Source organism: Heloderma suspectum, chromosome 1, assembly GCF_057233095.1.
Source record: "Heloderma suspectum isolate Gila_16-S chromosome 1, 16-S_ref, whole genome shotgun sequence".
In the NCBI taxonomy this organism is placed as follows: Eukaryota; Metazoa; Chordata; class Lepidosauria; order Squamata; family Helodermatidae; genus Heloderma; species Heloderma suspectum.
In genome coordinates, this window is record NC_139458.1 from 282,434,500 (window position 1) to 282,451,535 (window position 17,036).

General features: G+C 43.8%; 1 protein-coding gene across 1 annotated transcript in view; it reads left to right on the forward strand.

The window, feature by feature from the left end:
* The window catches only part of DLGAP2 (DLG associated protein 2), a 511,080-nt gene that overhangs the window by 458,919 nt on the left and 35,125 nt on the right, over positions 1–17,036 (forward strand). The window contains exons 9-10 of the mRNA XM_084826764.1: positions 15,754–15,839; positions 16,407–16,822. Of these exons, the coding sequence (XP_084682890.1) occupies positions 15,754–15,839; positions 16,407–16,822 (502 nt within the window). The remainder of the gene's footprint in view (positions 1–15,753; positions 15,840–16,406; positions 16,823–17,036) is intronic.

Sequence of the window (17,036 nt, forward strand, 5' to 3'; positions counted from 1 at the left end):
CTCTCAATTCAGAGTCCTTTATATAGAATTCTGCCAGCAGTAAAGTGATTGACTAGATTCAATGATTCCTAATTTTTGACCTTGAAGGAGAGGTCCTGGCTTACAGTATGTGGTTCATTCTTCCCTATTTCACTACCAAAGGAAGAACGCTGCATTGCACTGTATTTCCTTTATGGTAGGGTTTTAAGTATATATCTGTTTGCTGCAGCTATGTTCCCATATACACAACTGAAACTATGGGTAAAAAGAGAACACATCTTGAGACATTTCTCTCCCTGCCCCCCCCCCACTTCATTGGTTAAGAAAAAGAAGGCATATCTGAATGTGCTGAATGAGGTAATATAGTCCCTGCATGAGAACTTGAGAACTTCAGTGTTTAGACAATTTGTTTGAAAACATCCTTGTACGGAAACTGATCCACGCCAGCTCTGATATACTGAATTGCTGACATGGTGGCTGTTTTCACATAAGGAGGTTTTCAAATAAATGCTTAATCTGGTTTTATTTTGGCTCGATGGAGTTCCAGAGTGTGTATGACTTGATTTGTGTCTGTGAACTGAGCTGTGGGCTTTTCCCCAAACTCTATGAACATTTTTGTATTGGGGGGGGGGAGATGTTCTGAAATTTGTGCAAATTATGACCAAATTTACACAAATTATGGCTGAATTTGTACAAATTACACAAATTTGGCCATAATTTCCACAAATTTGGCCATAATCTGCACAAATTTGACCATAATTTGAGCAAATTGCAGATCCTTTCCAAAAAAGAAAAATGCATGAAATTTCCAGAAAGTCTGCAAGCTGGTCTGACTTGCTGTAGATTGAGTCAGGTGCCATAGCAGGAACTGAAATGAAGTCTGGGGGGCTGACCCATCAAACTCCACCCACCACCCTCAAATAGATTTGTCCGTCAGGAATGGTTCTGAGCATGTGGAGATAGTAGCTCAGACTCAGAATGGGAACAGCCAGAACTGGGGGAGGTGTCCTTTCTAGTGAGCTCAGATATGGATAGGTGTTCTTCTCAGGAACTTGGCTCACAGATGGCTCGACCTGAAGCCCCCCCTCTTTCTTCCCTGTGAGAACCCAGGTGTCAGAGGAGGACGAGAGTGCGGGGTGTGACCTGAACAATGCTAGAGTCCGGCGCAGAGTGAGGTGGGAAAAGTTAGAGGCGGAGCTCAAACGTTCCACCCGGCTGGCTATGCATGATAGCATACATAGGAGGGCACAACTGTAAGGGAGGGGCATCCCCCTAAGTTAAAAAAACAACAATGTGATAGGCTAGGTAAAGATTTACGTAGCCTATCACAGCTAGATTTTTAAAAAACACCGTGATAGGCTACGTAAATGTTTATGTAGTCTATCACAGCTGAGTGAAAACAACAACAACAACTGTGCGTACGCAAATGACGGCGCCCATGGGCGCCGCCATTTGCGTTCCTTATTTTGGCACGTGTAGTCTACGTAAACATTTACGTAGACTACGGTGAAAATAAGGGGAACGCAAATAGCATTCCCCTTATTTTCGCCGTAGTCTATGTAAATGTTTACATAGCCTATCACGGCTGACTTTGGGGGGGGGAAATCGCGCGTACGCAAATGGCGGCGCCCATGGGCACCGCCATTTGCGTTCCTTATTTTGGCATGTGTAGTCTACGTAAACATTTACGTAGACTACGGCGAAAATATTTTATTTATTTATTTTCGCCGTAGTCTACGTAACTGTTTACGTAGACTACACGTGCCAAAATAAGGAACGCAAATGGCGGCGCCCACAGGCGCCGTCATTTGCATACGCACAGTTGTTGTTTTTTTCACTCAGCTGTGATAGGCTACGTAAACATTTACGTAGCCTATCACGGTGTTTTTTAAAAATCTAGCCGTGATAGGCTACATAAATCTTTACGTAGCCTATCACGTTGTTGTTTTTTTAACTTGGAAATCGTGGAGGCGGCCAGTCAGAAGACCGGCTGCCGCAGCCGCCGCCACCGAACCACCTCCGAACCACCGCCAGAGCCACCACCGCCAGGGACATTTGCACAAGGTAAGTCCCGTCCCAGGGGGGGTGACAGACTGTTTCTCCACCAATTTCGGGGGGCCGAATGCGCTGGCATTTGGCCTCCCCGAGATCCGTGGAGACATTCTCTGACATCCCTACGGTAGGGATGGAAGAAAGTCCCTTACCTGGTCCCGCAGCTTGCTTCGCGGTGGGGGGGAGGCGCTCCGTTTCTCCCCCCGAAATTCTTGGCAGGGGAGAGGGGCCCCGTCCCTCTCTGCCGAAATTCTGGCTGGGGGGGAGGTGCCCCATCCCTCCCTGCCGAAATTCTGGCCGGGGGGGAGCGCCCGTCTCCCCGGCCGCGAATCTCGTCTCCTGCCAGGACGCAAATGGCGGCCTGCCGCCGTTTGCGTCCCTGCAGTCAGCCATGATAGGCTACGTAAATGTTTACATAGCCTATCACGGCTGACTTTGAAAAAAAAAAAAAGCTCGTAGGCAAATGGCGGCGCCCATGGGCACCGCCATTTGCGTTCCTTATTTTGGCACGGGTAGTCTACGTAAACATTTACGTAGACTACGGCGAAAATAAGGGCAACGCAAATAGCGTTGCCCTTATTTTTGCCGTAGTCTACGTAAATGTTTACGTAGACTACCCGTGCCAAAATAAGGAACGCAAATGGTGGCATTTGCATACGCGCTTTTTTTTTTTCCCAAAGTCAGCCGTGATAGGCTACGTAAACATTTATGTAGCCTATCACGGTGTTTTTTGAAAATCTAGCCGTGATAGGCTACGTAAATCTTTACGTAGCCTATCACGTTTGTTGTTGTTGTTGTTGTTGTTTTTACTTGGAAATGGCGGCAGCAGCAGCCGGTCAGAAGACTGGCCGCCGCCACCGCCGCCAAACCACCGCCAGGAGCCGCCGCCGTGAGGGATATTTGCCAAAGGTAAGTCCCATCCCAGGGGGGCGGGGGGGCGGACCGTTTCTCCACCAATTTTGGGGGGCTGAATGCGTTGGCATTCGGCCTCCTGGAGATTCGTGGAGAAATTCTCTGACATCCCTACTTCTGTGCACCTAGTCTCCCAAGTGTGTAGAAACCACTACCTAATTTTGGGGTGGCCCCATTTTGCTTCCAAACTGATAGGCACTCAACCACCTGAGTTTGCTATTTGTACATACAAGCGGGACCTGCAAGTAGTGTTCGCTCGAGGTTCTAGGGGCACTTGGGCAAGACACCCTTAATGGTCCCGCTTCCTCACTGAGTCTACCTTCTCACCATCATTGTCACCCGCTGCTGTTGCTCCTCTTCCTCTTTCCCATCATTGCTACCACTTGTTTGCTTAATAAGCAGAGAGCCATTGAGCAAGTAGAGCATGGCATCTTCTGCTTCTCTTTCTCATCACCACCATTGTCTGGGCCCGAGCAAGAGGCGGATGAACCAGCAGATTGCAGTGGTGAAGAAGAGGAGCAAGTGCAGGGGGATCTTGTCAGTGAGCTCCCTGTTGAGGTGTGGGCCCTTAGTAGGTATCCAATAATGCTTACCCTTGAAGTGAGCCCTGCCTGAAACAATATGATGCAGTGTGGAGTGCTTCTGTTCACCGTTCCGGTCAGCCATGCTGTTTTCCATGATAGACCATTCTATTTTCTGTCCCACCTGGTTTTCCACACACACACACACCACTGAGTTAGTCTGCACTCTGTGACCACTGAGCACTCTTAGTCCTCACTAGGCTGTTTTGGGGGGGATGGGATTCTCCCCCATAGGGGTTTTTTCCCCTAAAGATTTTTTCTGCAAATCAAGGGGTTTCCCAGAGCCTGCTGATGTCCCCCTTATGTGTGTGGGTGGTGCTGGCTTGGCTTCGTAAGCACCAGCAGTCACCTCTGAACATCAGAAATAGAGGGAATGATGATTCCTTTAATACAGGTGATAAGTAACCAAGCACCATAGAAATGATACCCTATGGGCCAGAAGAGTTATAACTACTGCTTATAACTACTTTGGTATACTCTAACAATGAGGGGACATCATTGCTGGTACAAAACTCCTATGTCTACCTAAGGATATGGATTAATTCAAGGGACTGAATATGCTAATCTACAATATAGAGTTCAAAGGTGTGTGTGTGTTTTTTAAGTAGCTGTCAGGTTACCTGATGAATGGCCACTGAAAGGCTCTAGAAAATAATGAACAATTAATTAAAGGTAATCTAATCCGAGGTCGGTAAAATGAGTACCCAGCTTGCTGGGGGAAAAGGTAGTCACGACTGGGGAAGGCAATGGCAAACCACCCCGCTATAGTCTGCCATGAAAACGCCAGCATAAGCGGCGTCCCTCTAGGGGTCAGTAATGACCCGGTGCTTGCACAGGAGGAACTGTTCCTTTTGAGTCTTGTGTGGCACAGACTGGTAGGCAGCAGTATTGAAACCGAAACTCTCCCCATGACCTGAGTTTGATCCCAGCGGAAGCCAGGTCTCGGGTAGCTGGCTCAGGTTGACTCAGCCTTCCATCCTTCCAAGGTCGGTAAAATGAGTACCCAGCTTGCTGGGGGAAAGGTAGTCACGACTGGGGAAGGCAATGGCAAACCACCCTGCTATAGTCTGCCATGAAAAACGCCAGCATAAGCGGCATCCCTCTAGGGATCAGTAATGACGTGGTGCTTGCACAGGAGGAAACTTTCCTTTTTTTCAAGTGACCTATATGAAGATTCAAGGTCTTCTGAAGCAGGAACAGGAAGCAGTCCTTGATGCGGCATAATAAATATGCACTCCAAATATTTAATTCAGGTTCAGCTCCTGCATTTTTTACCTTGTTTCTCATGGCAGTATGGCAGCATTGTGAATGCTGAAATTGCATGCAGGTCCCAAGATAGTACAACCATCTCTGCTCTGCCTCAAATGTAATGGAGGGTGGTGGTTGCCCTGTTAAAAACCATCCTCATTAAGTAGAATTACTGTCCCTTTTAAACAAAAGCCATTCTGCTGACAATAATTATTGCTGGGTTTAAAGAGATGCCATGAAAAGCACCATGATTAGATATGTCTCATTTAAAAGAGATCTTTTAAAAGCACTTCCACAATGAATGTTCCAGGCATTCATAATGTACAATTTTAGTCAAAGTCCTAGGCCTATAAAATGCCACCGGGTTTAGCTAGAAATCCATCTCTCTGCCTCTGTGAGGTGACTTTGCTACAGCTAATGTATGGAGTGCAATTTAGCAAAAACATAAAATGGTCAGGTCAGCTCTTTTCTGTATGCTTAAGCAGTAATTAAGCGTGGAGTTGTAACGATTCACGCTGCAGTACGCTGCAATGAGGTTTTTTGTTTTTAAAGAAGGAGGGATTTGGCAGATGATAATGAAAAGCTCAGAAGATCATTTGATACTTTGGGTTTCCAGGGACTACTTTGCTATTCAGACTTCCCTGCTCAAACAGGGAAGATACTGACAGCTGTTCTCATCTGTTTTGTATGGTGGCTAGATCCAAAGCTGTGATCAGACCAGCCTCTCCTGTCCATTGCTGTTTCAGCACAATTAACGCTGACGTTCTCATTTCATCATTTAATGCTTTCTTCCCCCCCGACACACTCCTCCTCTTTTTAAGGTGATGCTTTTTAGAAGGGCTATACTTGTCTTTCTATTGGCTGGTTTGGTTTTATATACTTACACAATCTGTAAATATATTTGTCCAGCAATTTGCACGGACACAGTTGAATCTCTATAGCAACAAGGCATCTAATGTTCAGCCCCTACGGCTTGCTTTCAAATACAGCAAATTACAAACATTATTTGTCAACAGTATAGGCTCTCTTCTTTTCTTTTAAAAAGAAGAAGCTGAACTGTATATTTTCAGTAGGACAAAGACTTCCTGCAGCTATTCCTTTGGCAGAGCCCATGGAGAATATGGAGCCCACAAAACTAGACATGCAAAATTAGCCGAATTATTTATCTAGAGATAAATCATTCCTGCAGTCACTTTCAAACCATAGCTATGCAATTTGTGAAAGAAAATACATTTTGTCATACCTATTGCCATGGTTGCAATAAACATAGTGTGACCTTTAATGTTTACAGTGGAGAAATTGTGTATCATAAAACTGGTTTTCCAGTGAAGCCCATGTTTAAAACACCTGAGAGATTGGTTTTATTAACATATTTATTTGATTAACGACACCACCAGCTTTCTTATTAGCTGGCTGTGCAGTGACACTGCAGTGCATTATATTTCCATTTATAGCAGGATTGTTAATTGCTGATTTTTAAAAATCATATTCTGGTTTGTAAACCAACAGACACAGTATGAAGGAATGCAACTTAAAGCAATAAGCTACTGTGACATATTAATTTTAACTTTTTGCTGCTGCAGGTGGAAATCACCTACTGTGTCTAGTAGGAATTCCATACAGAGCAGTTACAGAACCTAGATTTTTTTAGAGGAATAAGCAATCATGCATACGGTATTCAAGCCGGGGGGAGTATTGCCATCAACATTATTCCATACTATAGTCTCAGAGTCAACTAGAAAAAAGTAAAGTAAAATGTTATCTCTGTTTTAAAGATTCTCCCTGGAATACATACAACACTATAACTGAGCTTTCTTCCCACCCAACCCTACTTTCCTTTTAGTTTCAGCTTTATCTTAGACCTGCTTCATAATTTACAAGGCAGCTAGGTTCCGCTGGTGTTTTCCCACAATAAACATATAAAGTATGAAGTTGATACAAAGATCTCTAAATAGTTAAGGAATACAAAAGAAAGTTGCAATCAGCTGTAGCTCCCAGGTGCATATCAACAGCATGTGCTTAATGGTTGTGCATCTCCTCTTTATGTCTTATGTATTTACTATAGGAAATGTTGGCACTAGTGTAACCCAGCTGCCATGTAAAGACTGAAGCAGTTCTATTGGTTTGTTCCATGGTCTGTGACCATAATATTTCATAATATACGAGATATATATATATATATATATATATATATATTCCATAATATAATAACCCAGTGCATCCATGTTCTTGTACAGCTAGAGATCTTTGCATATGACAGTTTGCTTTTTGCTAAACAATGGATTCACACTGAATGCTTCCTCATTTTATTTTTCACTATAATGGGAACCAACAGCAAGGACACAAGACCACACTCATGGATTCATACCACTACTTTGCCATTTGCATTGAGATTGACATCGCATGCCTAAGGCTCATGTGGCATGGGCCTATTTAAAAGACAACACTGTCCTGTTCTAAGAGTAGACTAGCCTTCCCCAACCTGGTTTGTTTTGGACAAAAATGGTTTGGACTATAATTCCAAAATCCATTCCAATGGGATGAAGTCATTTTTTCACAACTAGTTAGAACTTCGTCATCCTTCACATCTTCTTACAGTATTTCTTAATTTGTTAACTAATTAGTGAATTTGTTAATTTAGTTGCCTACCACACTGTAAAGAGCTGAAGTATACTGGTTTGGATGCAAGAAATTTACTTTCAGGTCTTCAATGTGAAACTCTCTGGGTGGCCTTAGATGTGTCATTCTCTCTCATTCCGACATGCCTACCAGGATTACTGTAAGGATTAAAAATTCTCTGAACATTGTTTAGAGCAATAAATACAGATACAGCCATGCTTTCTAGAGATTTCTATGTCACTTCCATTTTTATATTAGCTGTGGTCAATAATACATGTCAAATATTTTCAGGACATTTTTTCTAGGAACCAAGCAAAATGAATTAGAGGTTCCAGTGATAAATTATACCCTGTCGCTTTATGAACCCCCTTTTAATAATATTGCCAAAGAACAGATATATTACTACAATTTCACCAACAATGTATGAAATATGTTATTAGGGTACTATGTCACCTTTCCGATAACAGTCTTATCATTCACAGTATATTTTTCCTGTCTTAATGGCGTTAAATAACTGTGTTGGTAATCTTTCACACTAGCAGAAATAGAATATAGTAGGCTGTCTGCAAAAATCTGTATCCACCTTTCCTTTATCATTGCCTTTTCCAAATCTATTTCCATTTTTCTGTGATCTTCGGTTCCCTATAATCTAATTTCAGGAAAAGATTACAAAAAGAGCTTAATAAAGCTTTGGTTGCCATGGCATCCAAAAATGGTATTTATTAGATAGTTAGTACTCATTCTGTAGCACAATATATGCCAGTGACCTAGACTATCTGTTGCAAAATAGTGCAAGTAATAAAATGATACTCCTGGATGAGAGGGACATAACAATGTACAGAAATGTGATCAATAACATCATAACATATCTGAAATAATTGTGGAGGCCTTGCTCTCACACAGGACCAGTGGGGTTGAGAAAGTATAGACGTCCAGCAGTGGCTACAGCATCAAAGCTCTAGAAGTCTGTTCAGAGCAGAGGAAGCTACTCCAGCTGGTCTTGGGACTACAGAAGCAAGCAAGCTCCTGGAGAGAGAGCGATCATAATGAGTGAACGGGGGTGGCAAGCAGGAGTTGGCCAGGGGAGGTCAAGGGAGAGACCCCTAACATTTTTTTTTCATTTTATTTTTTAAACATTTTTTTTCATTTTTGAAAAAAAATATTTGTCTTGTTACACACACTTCCATACCAGTGGGACTCTGTTTTTAACCTGCAGTGAGTAGGGGACCAGGCACAGGCTACTCTAGAAAAACCAGAAAGCTAGACACTAAAAGGGAAAAGAGACTATGGAAGGACAAGACTCTCCAGTGGTGGTGACCTGCAAGGTGTACGCCATGTTTGTTTTCTTGCCTGAGAACAACATGGCCTACACGTGCAAAAAGTGCAAGTTGATCACACTGCTGGAAGAAAAGTAAGAGGACTGGAGCAGCAAGTGTCGACCCCTCAGGGAATCAGAGAACACAAAGAGTTCTTGGACAGAACAGTGGAACTACAGCAGAAAAGTGAAGTACAGGAGTTAGAAGAGCAACAGCAAGCTGAGGCAGAAGAAGAAACTGCTGAGGTGAGGAAAAATGAAGTAGAGGATACTCCTTGGAAGAGGGTGAGAGTTAGGAGCAGAAGAACTAGAAGACACTTGGCACCAGTGGAGGCAGTGGAACTAGGGAACCATTTCCAGGTATTTGAGGATGAGACTGGAGGACAGCCTGCAGAGGAAGAATTACAGGGGAACCTGCATGAGAGCGAGCGAGAGGCTGAAGGTCAGCCAAGCAGAGGCGATGAAACCAAGACCTACAACAACAAGGAGAAAAGAAGAGTAGTAGTAGTGGGACTCTCCTTGCTGCATGGGATCAAAACCCAAGTATGTTGAGAAGACCCATGGACTCGCCAGGTATGCTGTCTCCCAGGAGGACAGATTAGAGACGTGACTGAAGGGTTGCCTGCACTCATAAAGCCCACTGACAGGTATCCCTTTCTTCTCATCCATGTGGGAAGAAAAGATACTGCCAAGCGGAGCTACGAAGAAATCACGTCAAACTTTGAAGCTTTGGGAAGGAAACTCGAGAACTTTGGGGCCCAGAGAGTTTTCTCATCCATCCTTCTAGTAGTTAGAGGAGGGATAGAAAGTGAAAGAAAAATACTCCAGGTGAATGACTGGCTATGAAGGTGGTGCCAATAAGAGAAATTTGGATTCTGGGACCATGGGCTATTAGGGATGGGGAAGAAATCCTCCATGGACCCCAGTGAGGCTGGATTCAAAAGAATCCGGCCCCCCAGAGTCCATGGAGGATTGGAAGACTTACCTCCGCCTCCTGGAGAAATCCTTGCCGGCCGGATCCTCCCTGCCAGCCGGCTCCGGAGTGCCAGTGATACAGCCGCCATTGCTGTATCGCTTGCTGGGCGGATTAACTGCAGCTGCAAATGGAGTCCTGGACACCATTTGCATCCATGCTTTTACTTAATGCAATAGGCTACGCAAATATCTGTGTAACCTATCACGTAAAAGTAGGGACGTCCATGCGTCGTGATAGGCTATGCAGATATTTGCGTAGCCTATCATGTTAAGTAAAAGCACGGACACAAATGGTGTCCAGGATGCCATTTGCGGCCGTAAAGGCCTTAGTTTAAGGTAAATGCAGCCATTTAAGTCCACAGTCACTTCCCTCCCTTCAACCAGTGATACGCATGGCAGCCGTATCGCTGGCACTTCACAGCCGGCCGGTGGCTCCGTGGACTTGCTGCGGAGCGCGGCTGGCCGGCAAGGATTTCTGGGGGGGAGGGCCTCCCCTCCCTGCAGACCCCCGCGGATGCCAGGTAAGGGGGTTTCGTACACCCCTATGGGCTATACTTCCTGGAAGATGGACTGTTGGCAAGGGATGGGTTGCACCTCACAAAGGCTGGGAAGAATGTGTTTGGCCACAGCATGAAGAACTTTATCAGGAAGGCTTTAAACTGAATCCTACGGGGAAGGAAGACGTAAGGTTGGGGGTAACAATGGATGAAGGCTCATGCACTGCAATGGAGAGAACAGCTCTAATGGCACCCAATAATAATCTTCACAAACATGTAGGAAGAAAGCCAGACCATAAAGCACATGGTCTTCAATGTCTACATACCAATGCCCAGAGTATAGGAAACAAACAGAACAAACTTGAACTCTTAATACAGGAGGGAAATTATGACGTGATAGGTATAACTGAGACTTGGTGGGATGACTCTGTTTGAGAAGCTTCGAAGATCATGCCTGAATTAGAAAAAAAATCATCGCGGAGAAGGCCCAATTCTGCGAGGGTAACGCCTGAATTTTTAAAACAAACATCCAGAGCAGGGAATAGGAGGGACTAAAACTTAATCTCATTTGAAGGGATACAACAACCCCCTGCTCAGTGTAGGAAGCCTGATTCCCAGGCAGTCTCCCATCCAAGCACTGACCAGGACTGACCCTGCTTAGCTTCCAAGATCAGGCAAGCGAGCACACATCCAGCCCTTTGCTTGTTGCTGAGGAAATGGGGGCTGCTGAGGAAACTATGCAATCGGTAGCTGGAAGAAGACAAGAAGACATCCTTCACAACTTGGAAGCTTCGAAGATCATGCCTGAATTAGAAAAAAAAAAAGTCGCAGAGAAGCCCCGATTCTGCGAGGATAACACCTTAATTGTTAAAAAAAAATCCCGAGTGGGGAATAGGAGGAGATAAAACTTAGTCTCATTTGAGGGGATATCCCCTGCTCAGTGCAGGAAGCCTGATTCCTAGGCGGTCACCCATCCAACTACTGACTGGGGCCGACCCCGCTTTTAGCATCCGAGATCAGACAAGCGTGCGCAGGAAAACTGCAGGAAAACAGCACAGCGCTCGAGTGTGAACCGAGCTTGCACATTCGATGAAGCACTGCAACGGGGAAAATGGGTGAGTGTGAATAATCACATTTTAATACGAGAGCGTTTAATCCGACAGGACACCAAATTCATTGCGATGGCGGGTGCAGTGTAGATCGGCCCCTAGTTCTCCTCTACTCAGCCCTGGTTAGGCCTCATCTGGAGTACTGTGTCCAGTTCTGGGCACCGTACTTTAAGAAGGATGCAGACAAGCTGGAGAGGGTTCAGAGGAGGGCAACAAAGATGATCAGGGGATTGGAAACAAAGCCCTATGGAGAGAGACTGAAGGAACTGGGCTTGTTTAGCCTTGAGACGAGAAGACTGAGGGGAGATATGATAGTGCTCTTCAAGTATTTGAAAGGTTGTCACAGAGAGGAAGGCCAGGATCTCTTCTCAATCATCCCAGACTGCAGGACACGGAATAATGGGCTCAAGTTACAGGAAGCCAGATTCAGGCTGAACGTCAGGAAAATCTTCCTGACTGTTAGAGCAATACAACAATGGAACCAATTACCTAGGGAGGTGGTGGGTTTTCCCACACTGGAGGCATTCAAGATGAGGTTGGACAGCCATCTGTCAGGGATGCTCTGACTTGGATTCCTGCACTGAGCAGGGCGTTGGACTCGATGGTCTTGTAGGCCCCTTCCAACCCTACTGTTCTATGATTCTAAGCCACTCTCAAGCTGAGCCCTCTGCACTGGTATGTCCTTGGCCTGGAATGTGTGTTTGCTATAAACCAGGCTTCTCCCAAGATGGTGCCCTCCAGTTGTTTTGAACTTCAACATGAATTTGCATGTATTCCAGGGAGGATCTATCCGCTCCAGCCAGCATGGCCAATGGTCAGGAATCCTTGGAGTTGTAGGCCAAAATGTTTGGAGGGCACCACTTTGGGCAAGGATGCTACAGACAATAGCAAAGCACAGGAAGGCTCAATCATTCTCATTTTCCAACTTTACATATTCAGAGGCCCCTGTAGCTACATCCTTTCATTCACTACAGCCAGGCTTTAGCCTAAATAAAAGTCCATGCTAGGAAGACAGGTTGCCTTCACTGCTTGGCTGCATCTCAGGGGCTGACAGCAGATTGCAAAGAGAAGATCAGCCAGCTGTACAGTGGTATCCTGTTTCCATCAACCAGCAATTATGTCAACTATGCAAAGAATCAAATATATACATGTCTTTCTTATGATATGTTTCAAATATAGTTCTGTGGCTGAATCTATAGATAACATATGGCCATATGTCACAACCTCCAGTTCAATTCAGTTCTGTTCTTAGTTTTAGACTAATCGATATTATATATTGGCTAAATTTTATGCCAAGTACTAGTTGTGTAAATGTGAGGCATGGTCAGGGACTGAGAAGATTTTCTCCTGATGTGCAAGCAAAATTTAGATTATAGCTGTGTACAAATAGCCTTTCAAAATTCTCCATCCTATTTGTGGACAGAGAAATGTGGGAGGAGGGAACCAAATTCATCCAGGGAAAGGAGAAATTCTCCAAATGTTTCTTGGAGATATTGCTCACCATTAGCAGTGGCTGTAACACAGCTTCATTCTTTTTTTCCTAAGGGTTGGTCTTGGCGGCCTGGCCACCATTTTGCACTGTCCACAATGCCCCATACTTAACATTGCTCCAGGGCACTGGGAGGGGGGACTGTGGGGAGGTGTGGGTAAAGGTAGCCACCACAAAAAATGGTGGAGAAAATCTGGAGAAAATTTTTCAAAATTTTCTCAGAAAAATGTATTCTGAGAAATGTTGGCTTAGCTCTAGTTGTCATTCTTCAGGGTTCAGCATCATCCCCAGGGTTTTCCTAATGTTAAAATTCTGAGGGTTGGTTGTGTCTAATGCAGATGCTTATAATGCCGCTCCTTCCCTGCAAGCACTGTAGCAAGTGTGGGAGGGGCAATATTGTGTTCAGCTCAAGAAAAGAGGTAGTACTAGTATTTTGCCAGAATCTATCCTCCAATCTCCTGAAAGTTTTCTTTCACCATGAAAGATGCAACCATTTTTCTGCCTCATTCTTAAGGCAGTTTAGACTTTCTTTTAGTGCTGCTTTTGAGCTTACCTTATCATTGTGAGGTGGCCGAGGGTGCTGTGTGTAATTTTTTTTCTTTCTATTACACTTCACTATCACTCTGCAGCCTCCCTGGCTGCCCATGCTTCCTAATCTGAAAAAGCCCCATGCGAGGAGTTACCTCATTATATCTTCCCCTGGATTTTAATTGAAGCCAAGGAGGCTGCAGACCACTGGAGAGATGATTGTACAAGGAAAGACAGGACACTCACACACATCCCTCAGCCACCTTTAAAATAAGGTAAGCATAGGATAGGACAGGAAGGCCTGGCGTGCTATGGTCCATGGGGTCACGAAGAGTCGGACACGACTGAATGACTGAACAACAACAACAACAAAGCATAGGATCCCCAAACCCCACCCATCAGAATTTCTCTGAAATGTTCTTCTCATTTAAACTTTTTTTTTTTTTTGAAAGTGTGCTATTTTCTGTCAAGCTGAATGAGAATGGACCAGAATTGTGGAAAGATTTTTTGGCATGCACTAGTTTAGACCAGGAAGGGGGGAGGGGATTCAGCCTACACTAGTTTAGATCAGACTTCTTTACTGCAGATCGTTGTTTTGACCTTGCATATTATTTACTAAACAAGTATGGAACTGTAGGTATATAGAATCTGTAGATTTAAAGACAGCCTTCAATACATTTGATAAAGATGATAGGACAAGCTCTCTAAATCCAGATAGCAGTTTCCTGAACACAGCTTCTGGGGGAATGTCTGTGAAGCATAATTACAACAATATAATATATGTGATGTGATCTGAAGCACTTTGATTTGAACACTCTACAGTGCTGTATTATTATTATTATTGCCGAATTGACCATGATTTTTTTAAAACTGTGTTCATATAGGTAATCCTTTTTCCACTTGGAAAGTAACAGCTCCCATTTTCATATATTTTTAAGTGTTTTTTCTCCTTTCTTCACTGCCCAGATTATTTTTGTGCACTTGGCACTAAAACATTTACTTTGCCAAATTGCAGATCCTCTCATTTGGCATTGGTTTCTGCTTCTAGGCATGGCAAGCAAATGAAAGGTATTAAAATGTGGAAGTAATCATTGGGGTATTTAGTCAGTGTCAGCATTGGCAAGCTGCACAAAATGATAACTATGTCTCTTGTATTGGTTTTCTGGCACCAAGAATGTAACATTCATAACTTTTGAAATATTAATTAAAATTCAATTTTAATCAGCTACTACAAGACTGGAAGTTCCTGGGGTAATGAAGTTTTGGGCAAATCATGCCTGCTATCCTCTCTGCTGACTTTCATGTGTTCATAGGCTCTGTGTGCACAGACCCTGTGCATGAGCAAGTTGTATGTGTGTAAGTTCTTTCCATGTGAGTGGAAATTGTGAGTTGGAGCCAAACTTGTGTCCAGCAGTTCTGATGCTGCTGGAGGAAGGGGGCAGGCTGGCAACTTTCTCCAATTTTCCCTTCCCCCTGCAGCCCCCAGTGCCACTTCCCACGCTGTTGCGGAGGGTTGGGGGACTCTCTGGAACAGCATGAGAGGTGGTACTGGGAGCTGTGGGGGTGAAGGAGGAAGCAGAGAAAATTGCTGCACCACCCCTTTTTCCAGTGGACCACCTCCATTGGATCCCAGTTCCCTCTGCAAATAAGAGCCTTTCCATTCATGGAGGGGTGAATCTGGATCCAACACCCTTTTTCTGCAGGGGTTCTGAATGTTGGGAGAGTGCCTCTGTACTTAAAAGTTGTACGTGTGTAGGCTCTGTGCACAGACAGAGCCCTTGAACCTGTGGAGATTGGGAGCAGAAATAGAACCACAATCCCACACCATGCATTCAGCCTACACAGTTTCCAAACCTTGTGAAAAGAGTTACAAAGCCATATTTAGAGTTTTGTAAAAGAAAGCACCACACTATTTACACCAGACACTTAGGGTGCAATTCTGTGTCTGCTAGTCAGTAGCTAGATGGCCATAGGATAGGTCAATTCCCTGAGAACTGACCTTCACTCCCTCCCGCACTGCCTTGTACACAGTGAGGAACATCCCCATGCTCTGCCTTCCTGCAACTAGACAGCCAAAATTGGCTGTCTAGCCACAAATGCAGGGCAGCTGAAGCGCGGAGGGGACAATCCCCTCTGCACTTCTCCTGCCCTGCATTGGATAGGCGGTAACCTCCAAGTTCAGAGGTGGCCACCTACCCTGGTAAGATTGCTCCCTTAGTGATTTAAAATATTTTACTTCATGAGGGAGTTCCCATGTTGTGATCTCAAGCACACCAACTTGCAAGTAAGTTCTGTGGAAATCAGCATGACACTTTTATCTATAAACATGCTTGTGTCCAGATTGTTAGACATAAGGAAACAATATAACATCAGCTTAAATCTGTGTAGTAGTAATAATCCTGAATCTTCAATGTTCACTTCTGCAGATTTATCTTTTGTGTTGAACTAGGTGGAAACAGCAACTGATTCAGATACTGAGAGCAGAGGCCTACGGGAATATCATTCAGTTGGAGTGCAAGTGGAAGACGATAAGCGGTGTGTCAAGCAAAGACCCAAAAAGTGCTTGTGTGTGCATGTGTGCATGATATATGTGTATGATGTATGTATGCACATGTATGAAGATGTGTCCGAGTGTGTTTAAGTGTTTGTATTTTACTGTTGTTACAAACTATGAACCACCTTTTCCCACCACCACTCTCTATTTTAAACCTTAAGATTTATAACTCATTTATTTTACTTTATTAAATTCAGTGATAATGTGAGTCACTGCAGCATTTGCAAGATATTTCCAGTTCACTTACAAAATGATGTGTTTTGTTTTCTACTGTGAGAACAAATCAATATTTGCTTCCAAATGTGATTTGAATGATTTTCATTCATACCTTTCTTTGGATCAATAGTAACAATCTATCCTATGTGGACTGTGCTTCATTCATCTACTTCATTCAAATCACCACGTTCATCTTTATTAATATTTCATAATAATAATAATAATAATAATAATAATAATTCCTGAATGGCAGCAGAGTTGAGTGTATTATTTTCAGTAAAACATATTTTGTCAATATATCAATGTATATATTGTTTTCCATTCCTCCTTAGACATGGACGGTTTAAGCGCTCAAATAGTGTCACAGCAGCTGTTCAAGCTGACCTAGAACTCGAAGGCTTTCCAGGACACATAACAATGGAAGATAAGGGACTTCAATTTGGTGGCTCTTTCCAGCGGCATTCAGAACCTAGCACCCCTACTCAATATGGTGCAGTAAGAACTGTACGGACACAGGGGCTGTTTAGTTACAGAGAAGATTATAGGACCCAAGTAGACACCTCCAATCTCCCACCACCTGAGCCCTGGTTGGAACCAGCCATTGAGGCAGTTGAAACAGGACGGATGTCTCCATGTCGACGGGATGGGTCTTGGTTTATGAAGTTGCTACATACTGAGACTAAGAGAATGGAAGGATGGTGTAAAGAGATGGAGAGAGAAGCAGAAGAAAATGATCTTTCAGAAGAAAGTAAGAGCATACCTATATATCTTATGCCCTGCATTTTTAATATTATTTTAAGATGTTTATGAAACTTTAGTTTTTATATTGTTGCTAAGATCACTAGGTAAAATAGTCACTAGGTAAAACAGCTAAGACCCAATCCTGCTTATTAAAGTAGAGACACATTTTGGAGTAAAAGGAGGGTGTTTCTAGTAGAGGTAGTTATTTGAGGCATAGTGTA